Source organism: Myxine glutinosa, chromosome 6 (assembly GCF_964187855.1).
Source record: "Myxine glutinosa chromosome 6, kmMyxGlut1.1, whole genome shotgun sequence".
NCBI lineage: Eukaryota > Metazoa > Chordata > Myxini > Myxiniformes > Myxinidae > Myxine > Myxine glutinosa.
In genome coordinates this window covers 152,068,521-152,096,219 of record NC_136266.1, presented here as the reverse complement: position 1 = coordinate 152,096,219, position 27,699 = coordinate 152,068,521, and the positions used below count along the sequence as shown (strand labels likewise).

The following is a 27,699-nucleotide window of genomic DNA, read 5'->3' as shown; positions in this document are numbered from 1 at the left end:
TTTACCAAATAACACAGTGCAGCGTCGTATCCGTGACATGTCGGAAGATGTGAAACAACAGATCATCAATGAGATTAAGGCGGCGACTTTCGGCTTGTTTTCTTTTCAACTTGATGAATCGACCGATGTTAGTTCCTGCTCCCAGCTACTGGCATTCGTTCGCTATGTCAAGGGAGATGATATCAAGGAAGAATTCTGAACACAGAACCACAGAATAATTCAGCAGAACCAGCTGAACCTCAAGCTCCAAGGAAGAGCGACTAATATTATTCTTTTCCACGATCATCTCAGTGGATTTGTTGCCAAGCTCCAAAACTGTTGCAGGAAAGTGAACAGAGGAAACATTGCTATGTTCGAAAGAATGCCTGAATTGCAAGACAGCATGGGAAAAGAGCTTCATCCTGTTCTGAAAAATGACATTCTTGAGCAGCTGCAGTCACTGGAGCTAGAATTTCATAAGTATTTTCCTGATTTCGACGACAATGAGGCAAAAATTGTGAGGAATCCTTTTTCCGTCAACCTTTGCATGGAGAGCATGCTGGAGGCAATGCAAGATTAATTCCTGGATCTCCGAAACGATTCATTTGCAAAAGACACATTCAAAGAGAAGAGCTTGATGGAGTTTTGGGTGGGAATGGGTCGCTACCCTAATATCAGACAGATAGCTATCAGGGTGCTTCTGCCATTCTCATCTACCTATCTCTGTGAAGCGGGGTTTTCCACGCTGTTGAATATCAAATCGAAACCGTAATCGGCTCCACGTGGAAGATGACCTCCGCTGTGCCCTGACTGTGACTCAACCATGGATACCCCAATTGGTAGCTAAAATGCAATTTGAGCCATCCCACTGAGTTTTTAATTCACTTTTACGGCTCATGCACCACGTCCCTAGTTTTAATTACCTGAGTTGTTGTCGAATTGAGTTTCTTTTTGTGAGATTATTACACACTGCGTTAAATACAGACACAACAGAGGTTTTTAGTTTTCACATATTCTTGACTTGGAACCTTTTCATGCTGTTTTCTTGTGTGACAATTCTATTTTATGCTGTCCATAGTGTTGCTTCTGATAATATTAAAATCTCATATCAAACATGCATCATTCGAGCGACGTTGCTTTGTTTGCTTCTTCCAAAAACGATGTAGTTGGGAGCCAGTGAGGAACAGAAAAAAAACTATGGAACTAAATGTTCATGTTGGCTCCTTGGAATTCCTCATTTTCTGTGTCATAATTTACCAATTCTCAAAAAAACAAAATAGCCAATTAAAGCAAAAAACTCCTCTCAGAATGCACCACAGAGCATCTAGAAATCAAAAAATTTCTGGGTGGCATGCCCCCAGACACCCCTAGCCTGCTTGCATGTGCTCTGCTGCTCGACCCTTGCGAAATGGAGGGGGGTGCTGGGGATGTGCTCTGGGAGCCAAGGGGGCCATAACACAAAAGAGGTTGGGAACCCCTGCTTTAGGAAATCCACTGAATGCCAGTGCGAATATTTAAATTAATTGACAGGCTACGGATGCACCGCCGAACTTCTCCACAGAGAGGGGCTGACTGAGGATAGAATATTGAGTATGGAAGCGGCTTAAAAGCTGCAACGCCAGAGCAATCGCTGCTGTTTGAATGCACCTGGGCACCCAAGGAGAAGCTTCCTGCCTGTTCATGCCATGGAGGGATCGCCTGCCGAGATCAATTGTGTTGCTATGTTTGGCGGTCTCAATCAGTGTCACTAGTCGCTTAACTTCTTTTCGGGCCGGGGACCTATACACAGCACGGCGGCCTGCAGGTTCAGAGGTCAGGGAGATTCCGAGAAGTCTCACATGTGATGCACCCCAAACCCCATGTCTGCAACAATATTTTCACTCTGTCTGCTGATTTGGCAGTCAAACAAAATTTAAAATCATTCCAAACAGGAAACTTAATGTTTAGAATGACATCATAAAGGACACAAACAACAGGCACAAATAACTAATGTAACTTGTTAGATAGAGTGAGGTAATAGACACTACACTACAATGCCAGTAAATTCCAGAATTTTTTTTTTTTAATTTTTTTTAGAATCTCTATTTTATTTCAATTGAATTAAATACTTGAACACTGTTTAACATAAATCGTCTTCTTGTTCATTCCAATAACCTAATTCTGTATGTTTGTGTGCTTCCCCTTCTCTCCCCCATCTTGTCTTCCGCTCCCTCTTTTTATATATTTTGTTTGTCTGGTTGATTTGTTTGTGAAATAAATGTTAGCTCTTTCACGAGCCTCGATTCAGTATACAAAAAAAACAAAAAACCTCCAGTATAGCAGCACTTGGACATGTCAAATAGGGTGGTGTACAAGGGTGATGTAGAAGACTGCTTCAATCGGACTTAACATCCGGAACTTTTATTTAACAATCTTTAACTTCATTGTTATATTTGAATTGAAGTATACATTGTGTGGCGTAACATGTTCTATGAACTCTCCAGATGGTTCTCAATCTCATTTCCCTGCAAAAGACTGACGCTGATTTATACACAGGTGATGTCTCTCCTGTAAATGTGGAAGGCAAACAACACGACAACGATTCATCTGTCACAGAAGATTCAAAATGTGCTTCTGCAAAGGAAGGTTCAGATGATATTGACATGACAAACGGAAGTGCTTCCTGTTTTGCATCTGGTGAGTGGAAACGTAAAAAAAATTAACATACAATCTTTTGTGTTGCGAAAATGTAAAATTTTCAGAAAAGTGTCAAATATTTAGCATTTTGATTTTGACAAAAAAAGAAAATATTGTGTTCTTTATTTCTGTAGGACAATCAAGAAATAATATGGGACAAATGAGGTCCAGTCGCAGCTTGACAGTGAGGAAGAAGCTTTTTTTGAAGAAACAATCACAAGATCAACACTCACTTCCCATAAAATACAAGTGCTTGTCTGGGCCTCGCAACACCAAGATTAATATGAAATTAAACAAACACAAAAATGTTCAAGAAAAGCAAATACGTTATAAGTGCAATGTGTGCAGAATGGATTTTGCTTCAACTAGTAAAATCAAAATACACATGAGGATCCACACTGGAAAACGTCCTCACAAATGCTCGATATGTGATAAAGGTTTCTCTCAAAACAACGATTTGAAAAAACATATGAGGATCCATTCAGGAGAGCGTCCTTACAGTTGCTCGATATGTGACAAATGTTTCTCTCATGAAGGTGGTTTGAAAAAGCATATGAGGATCCATACAGGAGAGCGACTTCACAAATGCTCGATATGTGATAAAAGTTTCTCTCTCAACAACAGTTTGAAATTACATATGAGGATCCACACAGGAGAGCGTCCTAACAGCTGCTCGATATGTGACAAATGTTTCTCTCAGAAAGGTCGTTTGAAATTACACATGAGGATCCATACAGGAGAGCGTCCTTACAAATGCTCGATATGTGATGAAGGTTTCTTTCGAAACAGCAGATTGAAATTACATATTATGATCCATACCGGAGAGCGTCCTCACAGCTGCTCGATATGTGACAAATGTTTCTCTCAGAAAGATAGTTTGAAAAAGCATATGATGATCCATACAGGAGAGCGACCTTACGAATGCTCGATATGTGATAAACGTTTCTTTCGAAACAGCAGTTTGAAATTACATATTATGATTCATACCGGAGAGCGTCCTCACAGCTGCTCAATATGTGACAAATGTTTCTCTCAGAAAGATGGTTTGAAAAAGCATATGATGATCCATACAGGAGAGCGTCCTCACAAATGCTCGATATGTGACAAAGGTTTCTTTGGAAAAGGTGATTTGAAAAAGCATATGATGATCCATACAGGAGAGCGTCCTCACAAATGCTCCACATGTGATAAAGGTTTCTTTGGAACAGGTGATTTGAATAGGCATATGAGGATCCATACAGGAGAGCTTCCTCACAGCTGCCCGATATGTGACAAATGTTTCTCTCGGAAAGATGTTTTGAAAGAGCATATGACGATCCATACAGGAGAGCAACCTCACAAATGCTCCATATGTGATAAAGGTTTCTTTCACAACAGCAAATTGAAGTTACATATGATGATCCATAAAGGAGAGCGACCACACAAATGCTCGATATGTGACAAAGGTTTCTCTCAAAACAGCGATTTGAAAAAACATATGAGGATCCATACAGGAGAGCGTCCTCACACCTGCTCGATATGTGACAAAGGTTTATCACAGAAAGATGTTTTGAAAAAGCATATGATGATCCATACAGGAGAGCGTCCTCACAAATGCTCGATATGTGATAAAGGTTTCATTGTAAAAGATGTTTTGAAAAAGCATATGATGATGCATACAGGAGAGCGTCCACACAAATGCTCGAATTGTGGCAAAGGTTTCTGTGGAAAAGGTGATTTGAAAAAGCATATGATGATCCACACAGGAGAGCGTCCTCACACCTGCTCGATATGTGATGAAGGTTTCTCTCAAAACGGCCATTTGAAACAACATATGAGGATCCATACAGGAGAGCGTCCTCACACCTGCTCGATATGTGACAAAGTTTTCTCTCAAAACAGCAATTTGAAATTACATATGAGGATTCACACAGGAGAGCGTCCTCACAAATGCTCGATATGTGATAAAGGTTTCTCTGTAAAAGATGTTTTGAAAAAGCATATGATGATCCATACAGGAGAGCGTCCTCACAAATGTTCGATATGTGATGAAGGTTTCTCACAAAACGGCCATTTGAAACAACATATGAGGATCCATACAGGAGAGCGTCCTCACAAATGCTCGATATGTGATAAAGGTTTATGTGGAAAAGGTGATTTGAAAAAGCAGAAGATGATCCACACAGGAGAGCAACCTCACAAATGCTCTATGTGATAAATCTTTCCATCATAACAGCCATTTGAAAAGGCACATCAACATCCATACATGAAATCTGAAATACCAGGACTTGAAAAATAACGTCAAAAGCATTTAGAAATGGAAGAAACCTGAAATTGTACCAGTGATTGTCGGAGCAACAGGAAATCCGGATGATCAAGAAAACACCAATTGAGCACATAAAAAGCATTCCGGGGAATATCGCCACAAACAAGCTACAGGTGGAGGCTGTCAGAGGTTTTGTGAGGATGCTAAAACGAGCCCTTGGAATACAACTATGAGAATGAAGTTTCACAAACTGGTTCATGAACAATGATCCTTTACCGAAAAAGGAGGTGGAGATTTTGAGTTCTGGGAGAACTTACTCGCACCTCCTAAACCCGCATGTGGAGATGACAACCAACAAGAGTGTCCTTACAAAAGTTATTTTTGTGACGAGGATTTTATTTCTAAATAGAGCTTGAACTTCCATCATGCAACCCACGCTGGAGTGCTCACATAAAAAAATGGCTGACTGTGGGAAGAGTTTTGCTGATGAAGGTTTGTTAAATTGACGTAGCATTACCCACACCAGGTTGTGCGTGCCCCTCTTGTAAGCATTCCGCAGCAGTAAACGAGATATTCAGTGAACCAGTAAGGAGAAAGCTATTGTGAAAGCATACAGCCCTTTTGGCATATACCATGTGAGCACAACTCTTCAGAGAACCACCTGTAACTCAGGACAACCAGCCAGCAGCCCTGATCCCCTTGATGAAAGCCATATGGCTGGCTCTCACCAGAATATCCACAACAATGACTGCAACCTGATGCCAAAAGGCAACAAGAATCTCAGAATGCTAAGCCCATCCACGTCCACCCAACTCAAACTAAATTTATAGAAGATGACAGGTAAAAAAATGTAAAATTTATTAATTTGGTTCTGCACATTCTCATAACAGAGCATTGTTGAAAACTTGATGCCAAAAACTTGTATGTTAACACAACTTAATCTTTCAATCTGATCGTGGATCTCACCGTGCTTCTTCCAGGGCCTTGATGGAATGCAGTTTTGTAATTCTTGTCTCTGTCCTTCCCATGTATCCAGCCAAGTTCCATTTGAGTTTTTTGATTGTGACCAGTGTCTAGAAAATTTGTTTTCCATCTGATTTCGTTGTTTTTCTTGTCCCTTTTTGGTTATGCTCAGATGGCATCTTTCCATGGCAGTTTGGACATCAATTTTACTCGATCTTTGCTGTCGTCCATGTTTCATTGCCATGTGTGATATTGGGAGAACACCCTTGTTGTAAAATTGTTGATCAAAAGAACACTTCTGCCTATATTTTTCATGAAACTTGAATTTGTTAATGGTTTCACATTAAAGAGAGGTCCTCAAAGCACAAATGCACTGCCTGTGTTGTTGTGAATATGTAATGGCACATTATGATCAATTTTATCAGTCAGTGGCGAGTTTGGAGTTGTCCATATCCCCAGAAGTAAACTTGATCAAACCGAGACTTGATCACCAAACCAGTCGAAAGCCTTGCATAGCATTTACCATCATTGCTTGACTGCACTTCATGCCATCACCGATTCCTGCCACGCAGCTCACTTACACAGGTCCCAACGTGGAAGCCACAAAGCTGGTTGCGACCACATTTTTCTCAACATCAATGGTAAAGCATTGTTAATGAAGGGCATACCTTTGAACACAGACTTCGAAAGAAGAGAAGAGGGGAACACACCACTCCTCCCTAAAATATTGAGATTTAAGTCGATGCGGCCACTGGTCAGACCAAGCAGAAAGAAGTATTCCAAAAACTTCTTTTTTTTTAAATTCCAAAAACAGATCCTTGCAACTACAGACCAATCATCCTTCGCCCAATCATCAGCAAGGTCATGGAATCCATCATCACTTCTGACATTAAATCCTTCCTCTTATCCAATGGCTTGATCTTAGATCATCAATATGGATTCAGACAGGCCACTCCACTCTGTACATGCTCCTTCGGCTGTCTCAAAAATGGATGTCCTCAACGCCAGACAGGAAATCAGACCCGTCTCCCTTGACACATTTCATGCCTTCGATACTCACTGATGCACTCACTCACTCACTTAGTCCCTCACTGACTGACTCGCTCTCACACAATCACTTACAGTCGTGGCCAAAAATATTGGCACCCTTGCACGTTTTTCAAATAACTCACAATTTTCTGGAAAAATAAGTTAAAATTGACAAAAGTATTTGGTCTTCACAATTCTTTATTTCACTGTTAGTATTACAGAACCTTTGTTTTTGATACAGAACTTAATACATCCTTTTAAATCAGAAAATAAAAAGAAATGGCGCAGACAAAATTATTGACACCCTCGACTTAATATTTGGGAGCACAGCCATTGGACAAAATAACTGCAGTCAAGTGCTTCCTGCATGAATGAGCTTCCTACACCTCTCTACTGGCAGTTTGGCCCACTCTTCTTGTGCAAACTGTTCCAGTTCTCCCAGATTTGAAGGGTGCCTTCTCCCAACTGCTGTTTTTAGATCTCCCCACAGGTGTTCAATGGGATTTAGATCTGGACTCATTACTGGTCACTTCAGAACAGTCCAGCGTTTTGGCTTGAACCATACGTGGGTGCTTTTTGAAGTGTTTGGGGGCATTGTCCTGCTGCAGGACCCATGCCCTTCGACGGAGACCCATATTTCTGACACCGAGTTGAACATTGCGCTCCAAAATGCCTTGGTAATCTCCTGATTTCATGATGCCATGCACACATTCAAGGCACCCAGTGCCAGAGGCAGCACAGCAACCCCGAAACATCACTGAACCTGCTCCACGTTTGACTGTGGGGAAGGTGTTCTTTTCTTTGAAGGCTTCATTTGGCTTTCTGTAAACATAGAGAGTATGTGCTTTACTTAAAAACTGCTCTAATTTGGTCTCATCTGTCTGCAGGACATTCTCCCAGAATGATTTTAGCTTGTTCAGGTGTGTTTTGGCAAACTCCAGTCAGGCTATCTTATGTCTCTCTCTCTCAGCAGTGGGATCCTCCTGGGTCTCCTACCAGAGAAGCCCCTTTCATTGAGTTGGTGATGGATGGTGTGAGTTGAAACTGTCGTATCTTGTGTCGAAAGGTCAGCTTGAATCTGTTTGGCAGTTGATCGATGTTCTTTCTCCACCATTCGAACAATCCTTTGCTGCAATCTTCGATCAAGTTTTCACTTGCGGCCGCAGCCAAGGAGGTTTGTGCAGTGTCGTGGGCCTTAAACTTCCTGATAACATTGCATACGGTGGACACAGGAACATCATCACGAGCCTCGATCTTGAACACAAAAAAAATACAATAAATAAACTAGCCAGGGTGGAAGGAGAGGGAGCAGGATAAGGAGGGGTTAGGAAGGGAGTGAGGAGAGAGGAAGGGAGTGAGGGGAGAGGAAGGGAGTGAGGGGAGAGGAAGGGAGTGAAGGGAGAGGAAGGGAGTGAGGGGAGAGGAATGGGAAGGGGACTAGAAAGATATTGTACTGTCTGTAGCCGATGTACACCAGCCTTGGACGAATAGCCGAACGGTCCTTAATTCCGAGGCGAGTTGCCGAAGATGACAGTTATTTTTATGGCGTGCGTGGGATAGAAGGCAGCGAAGGCGCTTACCTGAACGGAAGCACACAGGTTTATTCCTGAACGCACAACGAATACAACAAATGAAAAATGCTACACAATGAAATTAAATCAAAGAAGAAAATGAATGTTGAGGTAAACTAAGATTTTCTACTGTGAGATGTCTCCACTTGGTCACATAAACAACACAGAGGAAAGATAAAATAAAAATAAATGTTCCTTTAGCCGACCGGTGCTCAGCTTTGGCCCCAAATGGCCTTTATGAGCTTGGTGGCGGTCGAACCTCAAAGCCAATGCACGGGAAGCAAACAACATGGTGCGGGTTCGCTCTCCATGGCGCCACGAATGTTAGGTAATTCGTGAGGGCCGTCCTCTTTCGTGTCACTCTGCTCGAAGCACCAAGACCGCCGCTTTATTGCTCTTTCACGTCCGCAACAGCCTCCTCCTCAATGCGCCAAAAGTCTCCACAGCACAAGCACAGAAAATTCCCAGTACGGACAAAAATGGCCCAGCTTTCTTGTCCGTGCAAAAAGACCAAAGCGACCCCTCCACTTGCTCAAAGCTTCTCTGCTCTGATGTCACCCCGACCAATCACAAGATCAGGGGCGTGGCCTGCCGGTTACGGTCTTTTGGAGGCGGGGTTTAGTTTGGGAGCCTGTTTGCTTGGCCTTTGTCGGTGGTTGTTGTTTAAACGGAGGTTTTTATGGCCAGCCATATTGTTAAAACGTAGGGAAAAGCCACAGGGGGCAATGACATAGTGGGGGAAAACTAACCTATCTCGTTAACACAGCTTCACCCAGCCCCCCAACCCCCTTGTGCTGACACATAAACAATCTCAAGCTGCATGTTCCCTACTTACAGACTTGGCATTTAATATGGAATATATATTTTTTTCTTGACTTGGGTTTACTTTCTTAACTCAGTATATCAATCTGGTGAGTTTCTTTTACACTTTGGTGATTTATTTGTTGAAAGAACCATGTCACTGATTGTCTGTCGCAGCAAGAAGTCAACAACAGGATTATATCACAGGTGGCGTGGCAAAATGTACGGCCAGGTGCATTTGATGATTGGCTTCACAGTCGGGTATACAAGGGTTGTTGCGTTCTGTATTAGTGGAAAACAACTGCTGCACGTCTCCAAAAGTTATTGCCGCTTCCTCTGGAGATGGTCCGTCAACTCGACAATGCTGTTTGTCATGGAGTGGTGGCTTTACGAAATTACGGCATGAAACAGCGTGCTCTTGCTCGGCAGTATGGCATCACTCAAGGTCAGGTGTCAAAGATCCTGAAACGAAATGCTCAGAGGGGTGTCCCTACTCTAATACCGAGGCCAGGACGTCCCCGCAGAACCACAAGGAGGGATGATCGCCAGCTGCACCGGTTAGTCCGCAATGGCCGTACCAAGTCAGCTAATCGGCTTAGGGCTGAGTGGCAGCAACTGACAAATGTGCCTGTATCCAGAAGGCTAGTCAACCAACGACTGGTTCAAGCAGGCTGTGGTGCCAGGCGTCCCCTGAGAAAGCCACGTCTGACCAGACAACACCGCCAGTGCCGATTGCAGTGGGCCAGAGAGCACCGTCAATGGCAGCCAGGTCACTGGAATCACGTGATCTTCAGTGACGAGTCTAGATTTCTGGTCTATCGTCAAGATGGCCACGTCCGAGTGCGCAGACAAGTGCATGAAGCCTACAACAAAGTAGTTGGTGTGTTTTGGCAAAACGTAGGGAAAACAAGGAAACATTGTATCGTGCCAAGAGTCCAAGCTGGAGGTGGTGGGGTGACCGTTTGGGCTGCTTTTCATGCAGGGGGCAAAACTGACCTGGTTGTTCTGAATGGAAACCTGAACCAGTTCAAGTACAGGGCCATTCTGGAAGAAACATTGCTTCCATTTGCTCGTGCAGCCTTTCGAGGAAACTTTGTCTTCCAAGATGACAATGCACGGCCTCATCGTGCTCGCATGATCCAACACTTTCTTGCTGCCCGTGGTGTAGAGCATATGGAGTGGCCTGGCATGTCCCCGGATATGAATCCGATAGAGAACTTGTGGGCAGAATTAACGCGTCAAATCGACCACTTGGACCAGCAGCCGACCTCTGTGCGTGAATTGCAGCAGGCTATTGTCACTGCATGGCAAGCGATTCCTGTCCAAACCTTGGCAAATCTCGTGAACGACATGCCTCAACGTGTACGTGCTCTCCTGAATGCTCGTGGGGGTTACACGAAGTACTGAACTTTAATTTTACTGTCCGTAATCCCAGTCGTAATTTAACTTTTGTTTTTGTTCAAAAAAATTTTGGCTAATGTGCAAAATAAAGAGATACTTCTGGAAAACGTACAGAAGTTTAACGCAGTACTGTCCATGAATTGAGTTCGATATCAGTATACATCACTTTCAAGGATCAATTTATTTGCTTCGAAATGTCAAATGTGGTTTTTGTTTCTTTTAAAGGTCACATTAACAAAATCTAGAATAATTTCAACATAATTCCAATGAACTTTAGGTTCTAAGACATCTTGAAAAGTAAGTTCACCCCCACCAAAAAAATATTCCATATTAAATGCCAAGTCTGTAAATACATCGAGATGTCTCCAACGCGTCCACCGTCCATGCTAGACCTATACAATCCTATCTTTACGAAGACCTTTCATCATCTACCCCCCAAAACGTTACAATATCCTACATTTACATCTTTTGGAGGGTGGAGGAGGTGGCTTTAATAAGCCCCTCATTTTTGGGGGAGGGGAAGAAAGGAAGGAGGAAAAATTTACCTGTGCAAAGAGTGCTTTAACCTCAGTGTTGCCCAGGTGAAAAAGGAAATTGTAATACCCTCTGCCACCATCACCAGGTGGCACATTTACATCGAGAATTTACACCCTTCTCCTGGTCCCCCACAGCCACACATGAGGCCGTGGCCACATAGTATATGTTACTCGCCACACAAAGTTGTATTTGTATTTGTGCCTTGATTAAAGTATATCAGTGTTTATAACTGGAGTACCTGGCGCTGCTCAAGCGACAAAGAAGCAATTGCATCCAAATCAGAATTCGTCACAAATGTAAATCATTTTACCTTTTCATTGAATATATGCTGCTGAATGCGCCGTTGATCATATTTCTCAGTTAAGTATGATGATGTTCAAGAAGAAGAAGAAGCCTTACCACCAACTTTGACCGTTTCCGGAATTGTTTGATTTTTGTGTTCAAATGTCTGGTAATTGCTTTATGTTTACCTATGCGAATGTGTACTTGTATATTAAACCGTCATTAATCAGAAAGGCTTCGGCATGACAGAACAGTGTTTTTTAAAGACAAAAAAACGAACTTTGTTCATTAATCTAAACACTCCCAAGCAGTCATTGAACCTTTGAAAGTTTGACGAAGATCCGTTCAGCCATCTCTGAGAAAAATGGCGACACACACAGACAGACCAACAGCTCTTTTTGGATATATTTATACACATATATATTTTTTGTATGAAAGATTGAGGCTCGTGTAACAGCTAACAATCACAAAAAACATAAACGGACACATAAAACATTGTTACGTGTGTGGGGGAAGGTAATGAAATACCTTAGTCGAGGTAGAATTGTATCGAGCAGTGTGCTCCGAATGTCGCGAAGAAGAAACCTTCATGTATTTAAGTCAGGGCCAGATGTCCGTGTAAGCGTCATGTGTCTCTATGCGAGGGGTGGAGCTATGCTAATTAGCAAGGACATATTAATAAATTCCCAGTGTGTAATCGCCTCTGTGATTTTTCCCTTCGTTCTTGTAAAGCTCACTCGGCCAACCATGTGATCAGCACCTAATTAAAACTATGCGATCGCCGACTGTACCCAGACACGACTACATCACCCAGCCAAATCTTCCCGATGGGCGCCAAGTGTGGCTATGAGGCCATGCCCTGGAGGACGATTGCTTGTGACGATTCAACGGCACTTGGTGATTGGTGAGAGTGTGACGTCATTGTCGAACATTTGAGCACCAGGAACGAAAAGGCGAAACGACCGCCATTTTCCTCTCTCTTGTTGTGTGCTTGGTCGCGAGCAGTCGCATTCTCGTTCTCTGTGTTCCTGGCTGTGTGGAAGGCGGGCGCATTTTGCTCTCTCTCTCTCTCTCCCTGTGCCCTCAACGGATGAGGCTGCATGTGGAGTGGGGCGTGCTGGTGAAGCGAGTGGTGGATCGTGACAATAGGAGGAGGAAGGGGTTGGCCATCGCTCCACGGGTCGGTGGCTGTTACGGGCGCAACTGCACACCATCTTGTGCGGTTGCCGCTCGGTGATTCCAAGATTGGTCAAGGACGCCAGGCGGGCTATCAGCCAATGCACCACACTACATTTTATTTTTTATTTCATTATCCCCTTGTGTTGTATACTTGTATCCCGGTGTGTACCCTGGTTTAGAATAGGTACACCATATCCCTGCGTGTCGTAAGAGGCGACGAAAAGGGTTGGCGTCAGGAAGGGCACCCGGCCATAAAAACATTGCCTCAAAAAGAGAACCATGACAATTACAACTACATATGGGCAGGGTACAGCCCGAAGTACCCCGTGGGGGACCCCACTCCCCTCGTCAAAACTCAAGGTGGGGAACCCGATCGAAGCAAGGGTGGAAATCATTCCATTTATGACGACGAAACGTCTGATGCCCGACATGGAGATCGGTTTCTAAGGTTTGGGACATGGAATGTAGGGACAATGACAGGGAGATCAGGAGAAGTGGTGGAAGTATTGGTCAGAAGAAGAGTGGACATATGTTGTGTGCAAGAGACGAGATGGAAGGGAAGTGGTGTGAGAATGGTGAAGGGTAGGCAGGGACAGAAATACAAGTTTGTGTGGCAAGGGTGCCCGGAGGTCGTGAATGGTGTTGGTGTCCTGTTTTCTGAGGAGTTTGTAAACATTGTGGTGAGTGTGACGAGAGTGAGTGAAAGGTTGATGATGGTGAAAATGCTGATTGGAAAGCTCTTGGTGAACATCATCTCAGGATATTCTCCGCAGGTTGGTCGGAGCGATGAAGAGAAAGACAAGTTCTGGTGTGCAATAGAGAAGCTGATGGAAAACGTGAAAGATGAGGAAGTTGTGGTAGGAGGAGACCTAAATGGACATGTGGGAAGGAGTATGGACGGTTTTGAAGAAGTTCAAGGGGGTTACGGATATGGTGTGAGAAATGGAGAAGGTGAAAGGATTTTGGAGTTTGCTGATGGAGCTGATTTGTTGATTTGTAATACTCAGTTCCAGAAAGATGATAATAAGCTTGTTACATACACGTCTTGTGGGTCGACGACAACCGTTGACTACCTGCTGGCGCATAGGCGAGATAGGGGGCACCTCCGGGACACAAAGGTGATCCCGGGGGAGTTGGCTGTTTCACAGCACCACTTGGTTGTCTGCGACATAAGGATGAAAGGTGTGAGGAGAGCTCGGCGGGTGAAGTACCAACCGAGAATGAAGGTGTGGAGGTTGAAAGAGGTGACAGTGAGGGAGGCATTAAAAGAGAGGCTGAGTATGGTAGAGGATGATGTAGTTGAGCTTGAAAGTGGTTGGATGTCAATGAAAGATAGTCTGTTGGGAGCCATTGGTGAGGTATGTGGATGGACAAAAGGACCACCGAGGCACTCGGAAACATGGTGGTGGGATGACGAAGTTGGAAAGAAGATTGATGAGAAGAGGAAGACTTTCAAGGAGTGGCAGAAGGCGAAGGGTATGGGGGCAGAAAAGGCAGAGCATGAAAGTTATAAGGCAGCCAAGAAGGCTGCAAAGAAAGAAGTAGCAAAGGCGCAGGAGGCATGTAGGAAAATGTTCGGAGAACGCTTGGATACGGAAGAGGGTCAGAGAGCAGTATTCAGGATTGCAAAGCAGATAGCGAAAGAGAGGTGTGATGTGATGGGGGTGAGTTGTTTGAAGGATAAAGTGGGACAAATCGTTGTCGTTCGTTGTTGCAGATGTACATGTAGAAGAGGAAGAAGTTGTTTCTTGGGTTTGTTGATCTGGAGAAAGCATTCGATAGGGTTCCACGTGAAGTAGTGACAGGGGCATTGAGGAAGTTATGAGTGGAGGAATGGTTGATCAGAGTTGTGATGGCAATGTACAAAAGAGCGTGCACAGCTGTAAGGACGAAGGACGGGAACAGTGGTGAGTTTGAGGTGAAACATTACACCTATTGAGGTGCGGACTCCCAAATTAATGTGGGTACAACCCTTCCATGGGCCATGGATGTACATGTGTGTTGGGACAGCATGCATGTCCAATGGAGTTATTCAGAGATGTTTTAAATCACATGAATTGTCGAAGCTTATTACAGGAGAATTCGGAGAACCTGGCATATTGGTGAGCTCCAACAGGTGGTGACATCTCCAGTAATTTGCAGGCACACTAACTGGTTTGGAAAGGGAGGTGCCAGAGGCATTATTACAGGTGGAGTATAGGTGGTTGCAGGGGAACACAATGCTATGCGTAGTACCTGACCGGAAAGTTTTAATGTGACATGATGTTGACAAATGGGAAATTGCAAAATAATAACATGACGGTGCCGGTGATGCAGTGTCGCAATTCTAGTGAACTGGAGTGCTTTTTGTCAAATTTGAGGGATAATGGGCTAATTCAATCCGCCTGGTGCTATCTAGCATCACAATGGGGGTTTGGGCTCAGAAAGTGAATGAACGATGGGAAGAGTAAATACTAATTTGGACTATACAGCTTATCAAAAGGAGGAACAAATTGTTCCAGAGTATAAAAGTAAACATGTTTTGAAATAGAGTTGAGCCAATGGCAGACACAAGTATATGAATAAACCTTCTGGCCTCCTGGACTAAAAGGGTAAATGTAACCACCGCAGCAAAGTAATATGCAAATTTGGGACACCTAGAAATTTTTTGAATGATTAGGGGAACCCATTTTACAGAGAAAGTGGTATGGGATATTGTGTGCCACCCTACAAATGAAAAAATGTTTCCAGTGTCCCCAAAAACAGCTAATAGGAAAAAGACAACAGGTTCCTAAAAATAAATTGGGAAAACAAATTGTGACCAAACCTGGAATAAAATTGGATGGGATACCAATATTTTTGAAAACAGTGAGAGATCAATCTCTAGTGGAAAACGGGGCTTATCCCCAGATGAGGTTATAATGAGAAGATCAATGAGGTTATAATGAGAACATCAATGAGGTTATTATACGTGGAAATAACAGTTAAAATTTTATGGTGATTTAACAAATGGTGCCCAAGGTCTTTGGGGTGCACCTGGGGCATGGCTGGGGTAAGATCTGACTGACTGACAGTCTGGTGGTGGCTGACAGCTTCACGAGGGAAATAATTATGGGAATGTTCAGCCAGTACTGTACGTTTTTCACCACATATGAGATGTTGTGTTATTAAATCGAAGGGAATACCCCAATGAAAGGAGTGAATTATGGGCCTTAAACCAGAGGAGCAACATGAATTTACAAAACGTTGAACGCGCTGTCATGTAACTTTAAATCAGAACGTGATGTTACGTACACCTGGAAAGTATACTTTTAATAAGTCTGGAACACCCACATTTACATGTCGGTGTCATTTGTACTCACTCGCTAAATACAGATGGAGATAAGAAACAGCCATATGGAATTAAAACTTATTTGGTTTTTTTTTCCTACAACATGCTAAGGGTTTGAATTAAGAGTAGTGGTTTGTACACATATGAAGAGTGGAATGATATTGTCAAGTCCGTGGCTGATGAAGACCAGCTTTGGACAGATAGCCGAACAGTTAACTCCGAGGCAGCAGTTCAAAACCTGGTGGGATTCACTTTTGTGCGCACGTGGGAAAGGCCCGAAGACTTATCTGATCGGACGGCCACCACGGGGTGTATTTCTCAAACCCACAAACAAGTAAACGGACACGACACACAAAAGTAAGACGCAACAAATAAGGAATTTATTAAAATTAATGCGAAGCAATAAAAATGAAAGTTGAGGTAAAAACTATTTCCTAATTTGAGACGTCTCCATTCAGACTCGTATACAAACAAGGGAAAAACGAAAGTAAAAATAAATTCTCCTGCAAGTCCCTCTGCCATCCCGGGGAAGCACAACAAGGACCCAGTCCACCACCCATGCCGATTCTCTTCTTCGCGATGCCGACTGCCCCAAACCGCTCTTGCTCAGTTTTTTTTCCCACAAGCACACATGAGCCAAAAATGCGCTTTCTAGGTTCATGAACATTTCTAGGTTCAGGAAATATCAAATCGACTATTAGCAGTGATTACCTTAGTCCAGATAGAATTGCATAGGTAGTATGCTCCAAATGTCGTATGGCCATCTTGATGTACATAAGTCAGTCCGTATGTCGTGTAGCTCGTGTCTTCGTTCGCATCACAAGGGGTGGGGTTATGTTAATTAGTTCGGGATTATGAGTAATTAATCCCCTGTATGTGATGGCCTCTGTTATTTTTCCTCTCTTCCTTATGACACACACACAGTACACACACAAGAAAGAAATCGCGCATTAATAACCCTAAATAAAAACCAACCAACCATTCACATTCCAACCAACCAACCAAAAACCATTCACAAAAACCAACCTAAACAAGCAGGACATTGAGCAATACCGCTGATAACACCAACCAACCTGGTGAGCACACAGGCACAGGCAGGGCCGTGGGGCCACGCCCCAAAGAGCAGTGATTGGTCTGGGATTGATTGGCGCAAGGACTGCCAAGATGGGACTCGCTGATAGGAGTGGACACTTAGACGTCGTGAGATGACGTCAGAGCCTTGGGTATAAAAGAATGCTCTGCCTAAATTTTCTCCTCAAGGCTTTCCCTCACTCTTGATTTCCACTCCTCTTCTTCGTCTCTCGAGTCCTGGCTTTGACAACGAACGGTCATGCACCGACATCTTTCTCTTGAGTCCAGACTTTGATAGAGAATGGTCGAGGCTCTGGACTTCCTCGCATCTTCTGGTTTTGGTGTTGGTGAACGAGATCGTGAGGACAAGCGCGGCTGGAGCGACCGAGCGGGCGCAGCCCGTTCGCTTCGCGCACAGAGCCAGGAGTGAGCGGACTGTGCAGCGAGGCCTAATTCCCGCCCACGGGCAGTGCGGCCTGCGGATTCCCGCGCAAGGACGTAGAGGCCTTTGACGAACCGGGACGATTCCTGCGAGATTCAAGAGAAGCTCTGAGCTAAGTGCCCACAAATTAACGCATTTATTTTCACAGTTATTTTTCCCATTGTTTGAACTAGCCTGACTCAGCGCGCTCCGCGCACCTCACCACACGCTGTTTCCGAATCAGAGGGATAGTCTTTTGAGTCTTCATGGTGTTTTGGGTCTTCAGGACCATTTGGATCTTCAGGGTTTCTTGGATCCTCTGAGCCTTTCAGGGCATTTTGGGTCTTTGGGGTGTTTTGGGTCTTTGGGTTGTTTTGGGTCTTCGGGGTATTTTCGGTCTTTCCGGTGTCTTCAGGGGCTTTTGGGTCTTGAGGGTCTTTTGTTTACTCTGAGTCTTTAAGAGTCTTTGGGGTATTTTGGTTCTTCATGGTATTTAAGGGTCTTTTGGGTCTAAAGGGTCTTTGAGGACTTCAGGGTGTTTTGGGTCTTCATGGTGTTTTGGGTCATTGGGGTCTGTTGGGTCTTTTCGGTCTTCCGGGTCTTTTGTGTCTTCAGGGTGTTTTGGGTCTTCTGGGTCTTTTTGGTCTTCGGGGTCTTTTGGGTCTTCAGGGTATTTTGGGTCTTCGGGGTGTTTTTGGGTCTTCAGGGTCTTTTCGGTCTTCGGGGTGTTTTGGGTCTTTGGGGTGTTTTGGGTCTTCAGAGTGTTTTGGGTCATCGGGGTCTTTTGGGTCTTCAGGGTCTTTTTGAGCCTCAGGGCCTTCAAGGGTATTGTTATGTCGGGGGGGGGGGGGGGGTGGGGGTAGAGCAATATCTAGAGTGAGGTAAATCTGAATAGGGAACATGCTTCGTCTGTCGCGATAGGGAATCTACCTGTAATAAGTTCTATGTTAGGCGGTTTGCCGGTTAAGGAGTATATCTGTGAACATACCAGGATGTTCGTGTGCTAGGTAGTTCTCGGGATTAAAGATAAACCCCTGTGTGAAAAAACCTGGTAATCAAACCTTTGTCCCTTATGGCAACACACACCTGTAAACACTTTGTTAGTCCCTTTAGTGCACACATTAATCAAATTCCCTTCCCTGACAAAGACTTTGGAAGACGGACAGGAAGCCAATGGGGGGCACCGCCGATGATGGCTGCCACCGGCCGCACCACCAACTCGCCTGGCAACATCGGGTGGTTCAGGCTGTGATTGGTTGGAGCGGGAGGCACTCGACCAATCGAAGAAAGCCAGTGAGTGCGAACTTGCAGCCAATCAGGGGAGGACAACGAAGACGCAGCTGGGAGGGAGGTGACTCATTTTGAAGAAGGGGACTCGAAAGTTCGATGAAGATGAGGAAGGTTATAAAAAGGGCGGGCCGGACGACATTGTGTCTTGCGCAGCACGTCCATCTCTGCCTTTTGCGCTGCACGTCCCTCTCTGGCTATCTTGCACTGCACGACATTTCAGCAGCTCTGATTTCAGCAGCTCTTAGCTAGCAGCTCTCTCTCCTGGCTTCCTCGCGCTCATGGTTTCTCTTGTCTCTGCGGTTCCCCTTCTTGGTCTTGGGAGGTCCCTGGTGGTCCCCGGTGTGCCATCTGCGTGGTGCTTGGAGCAGTGCTCGGTGCTTTTGGTGCTGAGCGGGTGGGACCTCGTGGTGTGCAGTGGAGCGAGTCGCATCGGGGCCTGTCGAAGTGTGCGATCGATTGGAGCTTGGAGCGAGGCCTGGTGATGCACGAGCGGGGCAGAACGGAGCCGCGTGTGGACGGTGGACACGAGAAGACGATGGACAGTTAAGACGCACCACATTTCCACCACACGACGAGTTATTTTCCTTTCATTCATTCCCTGTGTGGCATATTAGAAGTCTGGTGTGTGGGATCCAAATTTAGAACTTAGATTTATCATCGCGTTTCCCTGTCCCGATCCTTTCCCTGTCCCGAAATAAACCCTTGTATTATTTTCCATTCCCTGCAAATCTTGTGTCCGTTTGAGTTTGTTCGCCTTCCACAGGTACGCGCTTCAGTCGCCTCTTCCTCTTCACTTCTTCTCTTCACGCATTTGATAGCACAATCCGTGTTGGTCGTTGCCTCAAGTAGATCCGTTTTGATCCATCCGCGGTCCCTGGTATTAACCGGAAGGGTTCACGCGACGGTATTTTGGGACTTTGGGGTGTTTTTTTTTGTTTGTTTGTTTTTTTTCGTATACTGAATCGAGGCTCGTGAAAGAGCTAACATTTACTTCACAAACAAATCAACCCGACAAACAAAACACATAAAAAGCGGGAGCAGAAAACAAGATGGGGAGAGAAGGTGAAGCACACAAACACAACATTTGAGAGCAGGGAGATGTGTGGAAGGGAGAGGGCTTGGGCGGAGGAGGCATGGGAAGGGGGGGGGGGGGGTGGAGGGAGAAGTATAAAACACAAGGACACCAATGACTTCCAGGACAGAAGTTGGTATTTCAAAAAAGTGGAATTGGGGTGAAATTAACAGGGGTAGAAAAGATCAAGGTTTTGGATGGGGGAAGATAAAATTTTGGATGGGTGTTTTGGGTCTTTAAGGGTATTTTGGGGCTTTAAGGGTATTTTGGGTCTTCAGGGGTCTTGATTGTCTTGAGGGTCTTGGGGGAATTAAAGGGTCGTCAAAGGTCTGAGGGGTCTCAGCAGTCTAAACGTAATTAAGAGGATGTTAATTTTAGTTGACGAAGAAGAAGACGTTTTAGTCACAATTAAACAAATATACATCACGACATAACGAACCTTATACGTTTGCTCTATCAGTTAGACTGGGACAATTGATCTGTAAGAGAATTGATCTGTGACAGACTTTATATGTGAGAGACTTGATGTGTTTCAGACTTGATCTCTGAGGGATTTGATCTGTTAGAGACTTGATCTGTGAGAGACTTGATCTGTGAGAGATTTGATGTGTGAGAGAATTGATTTGTGAGAGACTTTATCTGTGAGAGATTTGATCTGTTAGAGACTTGATCTGTGAGAGACTTGATCTGTGAGAGACTTGATCTGTGAGAGACTTGATCTGTGAGAGACTTGATCTGTGAAAGACTTGATCTGTGAGAGACTTGATCTATGAAATTTGATCTGTTAGAGACTTGATCTATGAGAGACTTGATCTGTGAGAGACTTGATCTGTTGGAGACTTGATCTGTTCGAGAATTTATCTGGGAGAGACTTGATCTGTTAGAGACTTGATATGGGAGAGTTGATCTGTTAGAGACTTGATCTGTTGGAGAATTTATCTGGGAGAGACTTGATCTGTTCGAGAATTTATCTGGGAGAGTCTTGATCTGTTGGAGACATGATCTGTTGGAGACTTGATCTGTGAGAGACTTGATCTGTTAGAGACTTGATCTGTTAGAGACTTCATCTGTTCGAGAATTTATCTGGGAGAGTCTTGATCTGTTGGAGACTTGATCTTTAGAGCCTTGATCTTTAGAGACTTGATCTGTGAGAGACTTGATCTGTGAGAGATTTGATCTGTGAGAGACTTGATCTGTGTGGATGTGCGAATTTAATTACGCACCAACCTGCTGATTGATTAAACAATTTTTAAAAAGCTTTGGTTAAAATCGTTGTGATGTTTTCGGGTTGTCCGTCCGTCCGTATGGGCTAAACCTCGTTTTTCTCAGCGACCATATGTCCGATTGAGAATAAACTTTCAGGGTAGGTGTGACACCCATTCAGAATGTTTTTCTGATAACTGTGAAAGCATAGGTCACGTGGTATGGCAGCCATCTTTGATTAAAAGCAAATAATGAAAAAATTATTTCTCGGAAACCACAGAATGGAAATTATTTGATATTTGGCGCATTGTCGAGTACTCCCGTTGAGGAACAAAGGCATGATAATGATGACATCACAGGTGAAGTAGTATACCAGCTAACATTGTTTTAATCTAATTCCTTATCCTAAAAATCTGAAATTGCATGCACATGATCTATGAACCATTAGTATTGAAATATTAAACTTATGACATCATAGGTCACATGGTTTGGCAGCCATATTAGATTTAACCTAAAACCTTTGGAGTGTACATTTTTAAAGGTCATATGTCATGTGGTATGGCAGACGTATTAGCTTGAAAGCTTATATTTAAAAAAAAATCCCTTCTCTGAAGCTGCTTCACTGATGAAAGCCATACAGCTGGCTGTCACCAGAATGTCCACAACAATGACCGCAAACTGGTGCTAAAAGGCAACAATAATGTCAAAATGCTAATCCCATCCACATCCACTCTACTCAAACTAAATTTAAAGAAAACGAAAGCGAATAATAAACGACAGCTTTAAAATGTCACATTTATTAATTTGATTCTCCGTATTCTCATAACAGAGGATTGTTGAAAAATACATGCCAAAAACTCAAATGGTCCTCCATAACAAAACGTAATCTCCCAATCTGATCTTGAATCTCATCGTGTTTCTTTCAGGGCCTTCTTTCGGTTGCCAATTTGTAATTCCTGTCTCTGTCCTTGCCATGTATCCAGCCAAGTTCCATTTGAGATTTTTTGATTATGACCAGTTTCGAGGAATTTGGTTTCCCATCTGATTACTCCCGCCAAGTAGTAATGCATTCGATCGTGCCCGTCCGTGTGTGTGTTTGTGTGTTTGTCAACAAGATATCTGGAAAAGTTCTGAACGGATTTGGATGAAGGTTGGTGGGATGATTGCCCTTGGGATAAGGAAGAATTGATGAGTTTTTGGTGAAGCTCAGGATATTATTCCGGATCCAGGAATTTTTTGAAGGATTTTTTACAATTGGAAGATAGGGCTCAGCAGCGGCCACCCACGGCGGGAGTATGCGCTCCACTGAGTGGCGTTCTCGTTTAGTTGTTTTTCTTGTCCCTCCTTGGTTATGCTCAGGTGGAATCTTTCCATGGCAGATTGGATATCATTTTTTACTCAATCTTTGCTGTAGTTCATGTTGCATTGCCATGTCTCATATTGGGAGAACACCCTTGTTGAAAAATTGTTTATCAGAAGAAGACTCCTGCCCATGTTTTTCATGAAACTTTAATTTGTGAAGGGTTTCACAATAATGAGAGGTCCTCAAAGCACAAATGCACTGTCTTTGTTATTGTGAATATAATCGTGACTCGGCGCGGTCCGCGCGCCTCACCACACGTCGTTTCAGAGGGATAGGCATCTTTGACCATTTTGGATGTCTTTTGGGGCTTCATAGTGTTTTGGGTCTTCAGGGACTTTTGGATCCTCTGGGCCTTTAAAGGTATTTTGGGTCTTTGAGGTGTTTTGGGTCTTCAGGGTCCTTTGGGTCTTTGGTGTCATCAGAGGCTTTTGGGTCTTAAGGGTCTATGGTGTATTTTGGGTCTTCAGGGTCTTTTGGTTCTTCTTGGTCTTTAAGGGTCTTTGGGTCTTTTGGGGGTCTTTTGGTCTTCAGGGTCTTTTGGGTCTTCGCGGTGTTTTGGGTATTTGGCGTGTTTTGGGTCTTTGGGGTGTTTTGGGTCTTCGGGGTGTTTTGGGTCTTCGGGGTGTTTTGGGTCTTCGGTGTGTTTTGGATCTTCGGTGTGTTTTGGATCTTCGGGGTGTTTTGGGTCTCCGGGGTGTTTTGGATATTCGTGGTGTTTTGGGTCTTCGGGGTGTTTTGGGTCTTCGGGGTGTTTTGGGTCTTCGGGGTGTTTTGGGTCTTCGGGGTGTTTTGGGTATTCGGGGTGTTTTGGGTCTTTGGGGTCTTCAGGATATTTTGGGTCTTCAGGATATTTTGGGTCTTCAGGGGTCTTGGTGGTCTGAAGGGTCTTGGGGGATTTAAAGGGTCGTCAAAGGTCTGAGGAGTCTCAGCAGTCTTATCGCAATTAAGAGGGTTAAATAAGAGGGTGGTAATTTTTTTGAAGAAGAAGAAGATGTTCTCATCGCAGAAAACATACATAGCGACATAACCACATACGTTTGCTCTATTATAATGAATATGTAATGGCACATTATGATCAACGAGTATAAAGATCGTCAAAAATGACTGGTTGGAACAGTTTATTTGACGGTGCAGCCGTGTGAGCGTGCCAAAGTCTGAAGCCTGGGCATCGTGTGAGGTGTGCTTCTATCTTATTTATTAATTAGATATCCTACAGACGTAAATGAACAATCAGTTTACTCTGTGCATGTTGCACATCATATGCAGTGAATTTCACCTCCCTGCACCTTGTGTATATTATGATTTTTTTTTTTAACACTTCTGTACACTGATCTTGAGGCTCGGTTTACAAGCCAGCATCTACAATTCCAATGTAAGAGATATAATTACTCTTATTTTTGGTCTTCGGAGTCCTCTGGCACATTTAGGTCCTCTTGGGTCTTTTGGGTGCTGAGGATCTTTGGTGTTCTTGGGATCTTTTGTGTCCTTTTGGTATTTTGTGTACTCTTGGTCATTTTGTCCTCAAGGTCTTTTGGGTCATCAGGGTCTTTTGTGTCTTTTTGGTCTTCTGGTTCCTCGGGATATTTTGGGTCATTTGAGTCTTTTGGGTTCGCTAGGTCTTGGGTCATTGGAGTTTTTTGGGTCCTCTGGATATTTTTGTTTCTCTGGGTCTTTGGGGTATTTATGGGTCTTTGGGGTATTTTGTATCTTAGGGGTAATTTGGGTCTTTAGGATCCACTGTGTCTTTAAGGGTCTTTGGGGTTTTTTTGGTGTTTTGGATTTGTTTGGGTCTGTGGAGTCGTTAAGGGTCTTTGGAATGTTTTGGGTCTATGGGGTATTTTCAATCTTTTCGCTCTTTGAGGTCTTTCAAGGTATTGCTATGTTTGTGGAGGGTAGGCAATGATTACCTTAGTCCAGGTAGAGGTGTGTGGATTACCATGCTCCGTATGTCATGATGAAGAAGAAGAACCCCCAAGTACCATAAGTCGGGAATCCGTTTTCATTTCAATGTCGTGAAAGAGTGTATCTTTGTCCCCATGAGAGGGTTGGGGTTATGCTAATTAGTTAGGGATTAAGGGTAATTAATCCCCTGTATGTACTTGCCTCTGTTATTTCCCCACTGTTCCTTATGACAATGCAGCACACACACATTGCCAAGCAAGCGCATTAATAACAACAAATAAAAGTAACTGAAACAGGACCTTATTCAACTACCGCTCATACCACCGACCTGGTGATCACAAAGATTGTTCAGGACGGCGATAGAGTGATGTGGTGGCGGCCGTTGATTGGAGCGGACACGCAGACGTCATCGGATGACGTCAGAGCCTTGATGACAAAAGACTATGTTCCGACATTTTCTGCCGCTTGGGTCCTGGCTTTGGTGGCGAACAGTCGTGTCCCAACATTTTTTTCGCTCTCTTTGGGCTGGCCTCCACAGCGAACGGTCGATATTTACTTTCTCTTGCATTGGGGTGGTCTTCACGACCAGTCACATTTTATAGCACTCTTGCGCCAGGGACATTGGAGGTTTTGACGATCGTGAGGAAGGGCGGTCGTGGCTCGTGAACTCTGGTGCGCTTGGCCGGAACTTCGTGATGGCTGATGGCTGTGCCGAGTGAACCGGAGAGGCAGCGCTGCTGTGTGGAGCAGAGACGAGGACGAGCGCGGCTGGAGTGACCGAACGGCACGCTAGGGCCTGTTGCGCCAACACGGACTTCGCGCCAACCAGTGTGCTGTTCCCACGCATGGACTTCACGCCAACCAGTGTGCTGTTCCCGCACACGGACTTCACGCCAACCAGTGTGCTGTTCCCGCGCATGGACGTGGGGGCTGTGATGATTCCCGACGGGGTTCAAGAGACACTCAGAGCTAAGTTACAAAACAAACACGCTTTATTTTCACATTCATTTTTCCCCTTGTGTGTATACGGGTCCGTGAGAGAGCGCTCCATTTGGGATTTATGTTGTACCGTGCATTATTTTGTTACCAGCATTTCTTTCAATAAAGCCGGTATTTTTGCATTATAATTCCACATAGGTTGAATTGATTTATGGCAGGGTTGAAGACGTCCAGTGGGGTCCGTGAAGGTAAGAGCTTCGCTGTCTCCCTCCCCCCTCCCTCCCTTAAAGTATTAACTCCGTCATATTTGGATTGAATGCCTCGGAGTGTTAAGCTCGATCGGTCATTGTCCGAGACCGGTATTTATCGGCACGGATAGGACAGTAATTTGGGTATTCGGTGTCTTTTCAATATTTTGAGTGATCGGGGTCTCTATGGGTCTTTGGGGGAATTTTGGGTCTTCAGGGTATTTTGGGTTTTTGTGGTCTTCGGGGTATTTTACGGGTCTTTGGGGTATTTTGAGTTTTTGTGGTCTTTTGGTCTTTTGGGGCATCACGGTGCTTTTGGGTATTGAAGGGTCTTGGGGTCTTTTCAGTCTTATGGGTATTCGGTGTGTTTATGGGACTTTGGGGAATTACTGGTCTTCAGGATCTTTTGGGTTTTTGTGGTATTTTAGGCCTTGAAGGGTCTTGGGTTCCTTTGGGTCTTTTGTTGATTTAAAAAAGAATTAAAAAAAATTTTTGAATTCAAGATCGAGGCTCGTGAAAGAGCTAACATTAATAACACAAAAAGTCAAACCGACACACAAAACACAAAACAAGGGGAGCAGTAGACAAGATGGGGAGAGAGGGGGAAGGACTCAAACACAACATTTGAGAGCAAGGACATCGAGAGAACTGTGGGAGGGAGAGGGCTTGGGGGGAGGTGGGATAGGTACAAAACATATGGACACTGCAAGGACTTCCCGGAAAGAAGTTGGAATTTCAAAAAAGTGTATCTGGGGTGAAAATTAGTGGGGGTAGAAAAGATCAAGGTTTAGGATGGGGGAAGATTGTTCCAGAGGTGGGAGAAAAGGGGAATGAAAGCGTGAAGGTGAGCAGAGAGCCTCGATTTTTGCAGTTTAACCGTAAGAGGGTTGCTGGCAGATCTTGTGCGACCTGTAGGAATATTTGGGGGACAGAGCACAGAGAGAGCTGAGGGAGCAAGGCCGGAGAGGAGTTGGTAGAAGACAGAAAGACCACCAACCTGCCTGCGGTGAGTGAGTGAAAGGCCCTCGGAGTTAGGTTCATCACAGGAAATTCCAATGATTCTGAAAGCTTTGGTTTCAACAGTGTGAAGCCGAGCTAGGTGTGAGGCAGGAGCACCGCCCAGAAGGGGGAACAGTATTCCATTGAGCTGTGGATGAAAGCCTTGTACGTGGTGAGGAGCTCAGGTGTGCCAAGGAAGGACTTCGCACGATGGAGGATGCCCAGGCGGCAACTGGCTTTGGAGGCCAGCTTGGAAATGTGGTTTTCCCAAGAAAGATCATGGCAGATAGTGAGACCCAAAAGCTTCAGCGACAGAACTTCTTGGAGAGGATTGTTGAGAAAGTGGATGGGAGGGTATTCCAGTCGGTCTTTTCAAAGAGACATAGTAAGAGTTGTCAGGATTGAAAGACATGTTCCACTTGTTTGACCAGTCTGTGATTTTGTCCAGATCTGCAGAGTGAGGAGGGTGCAGACTGCCGATCTGAGGGATGAGGAATGGAGCGGCAGAGAGTGTAGTCATCAGCAAAGAGAAAGAGAGGATTTTCCAGAGAGTCAGAGAGGTCATTGATGAAGACCAGAAATAGCACAGGGCCCAGAACACTAACTTGGGGAACTCCAGCCAGAACAGGAAGGGGAGATGAGAGAAATCCATTCAGGGCCACACGTTGACTACGACCAGAGAGGAAGTCCCCAAGCCATGCAAGGAGATTTCCATGGATACCATAGGAGGAGAGTTTGGTGAGGAGAGCTGGGTGCCAGACCGTATCGAAGGCACGTGATATGTCAATGGAGACAGCTCTGATTTCCTGTTTGGCATTGAGGACCTCCATCCATTGTTGAGACAGCAGAAGAAACATGTCCAGAGTAGAATGACCTGGTCTGAATCCAAATTGATGATCGGAGATCAAGCCATTGGAGAAGAGGAAGTATTTGATATCCGAAGCAATGATTGATTCCATGACTTTGCTGATAATTGGGAGTAGGCTGATTGGTCTGTAGTTGTAAGGATCTGTTTTTGCACCTTTTTGTGTAAAGCGGTAATGTTTGCTGATTTCCAAGATGCTGGCAGGTGACCTTGAGCAAAAGAGAGGGTGCAAAGAACAGAGAGAGGGTGAGATAGAGCAGCAGAGCAGGATTTTAGGACCCGTGGGCTGATGCTGTCAAGTCCAGTTGCAGAATCAGAGTCGAGGTTTGACAAACACTTCTCCACCTTGTCAG

General features: G+C 44.4%; 1 protein-coding gene across 1 annotated transcript; it reads left to right on the top strand.

Moving 5' to 3' along the window:
• Positions 1-361: 361 nt before the first annotated feature.
• Positions 362-6,236, top strand: LOC144892748 (uncharacterized). Its single transcript, XM_078781090.1, has 3 exons — positions 362-544; positions 2,463-2,655; positions 2,790-6,236. The coding sequence occupies exons 1-3, from the start codon at positions 362-364 to the stop codon at positions 4,847-4,849; spliced, it is 2,436 nt and encodes an 811-aa protein (XP_078637216.1). The 3' UTR covers positions 4,850-6,236.
• Positions 6,237-27,699: the final 21,463 nt, after the last annotated feature.

Coding starts and splice junctions, on each gene's coding strand:
- LOC144892748 (XM_078781090.1), top strand. CDS start 362: ATGCCTGAATTGCAAGACAGCATGGGAAAAGAGCTTCATCCTGTTCTG. Junction 545..2,462: donor GCATGGAGAGCATGCTGGAG/GCAATGCAAGAT, acceptor TGAACTCTCCAG/ATGGTTCTCAATCTCATTTC. Junction 2,656..2,789: donor TGCTTCCTGTTTTGCATCTG/GTGAGTGGAAAC, acceptor TTATTTCTGTAG/GACAATCAAGAAATAATATG.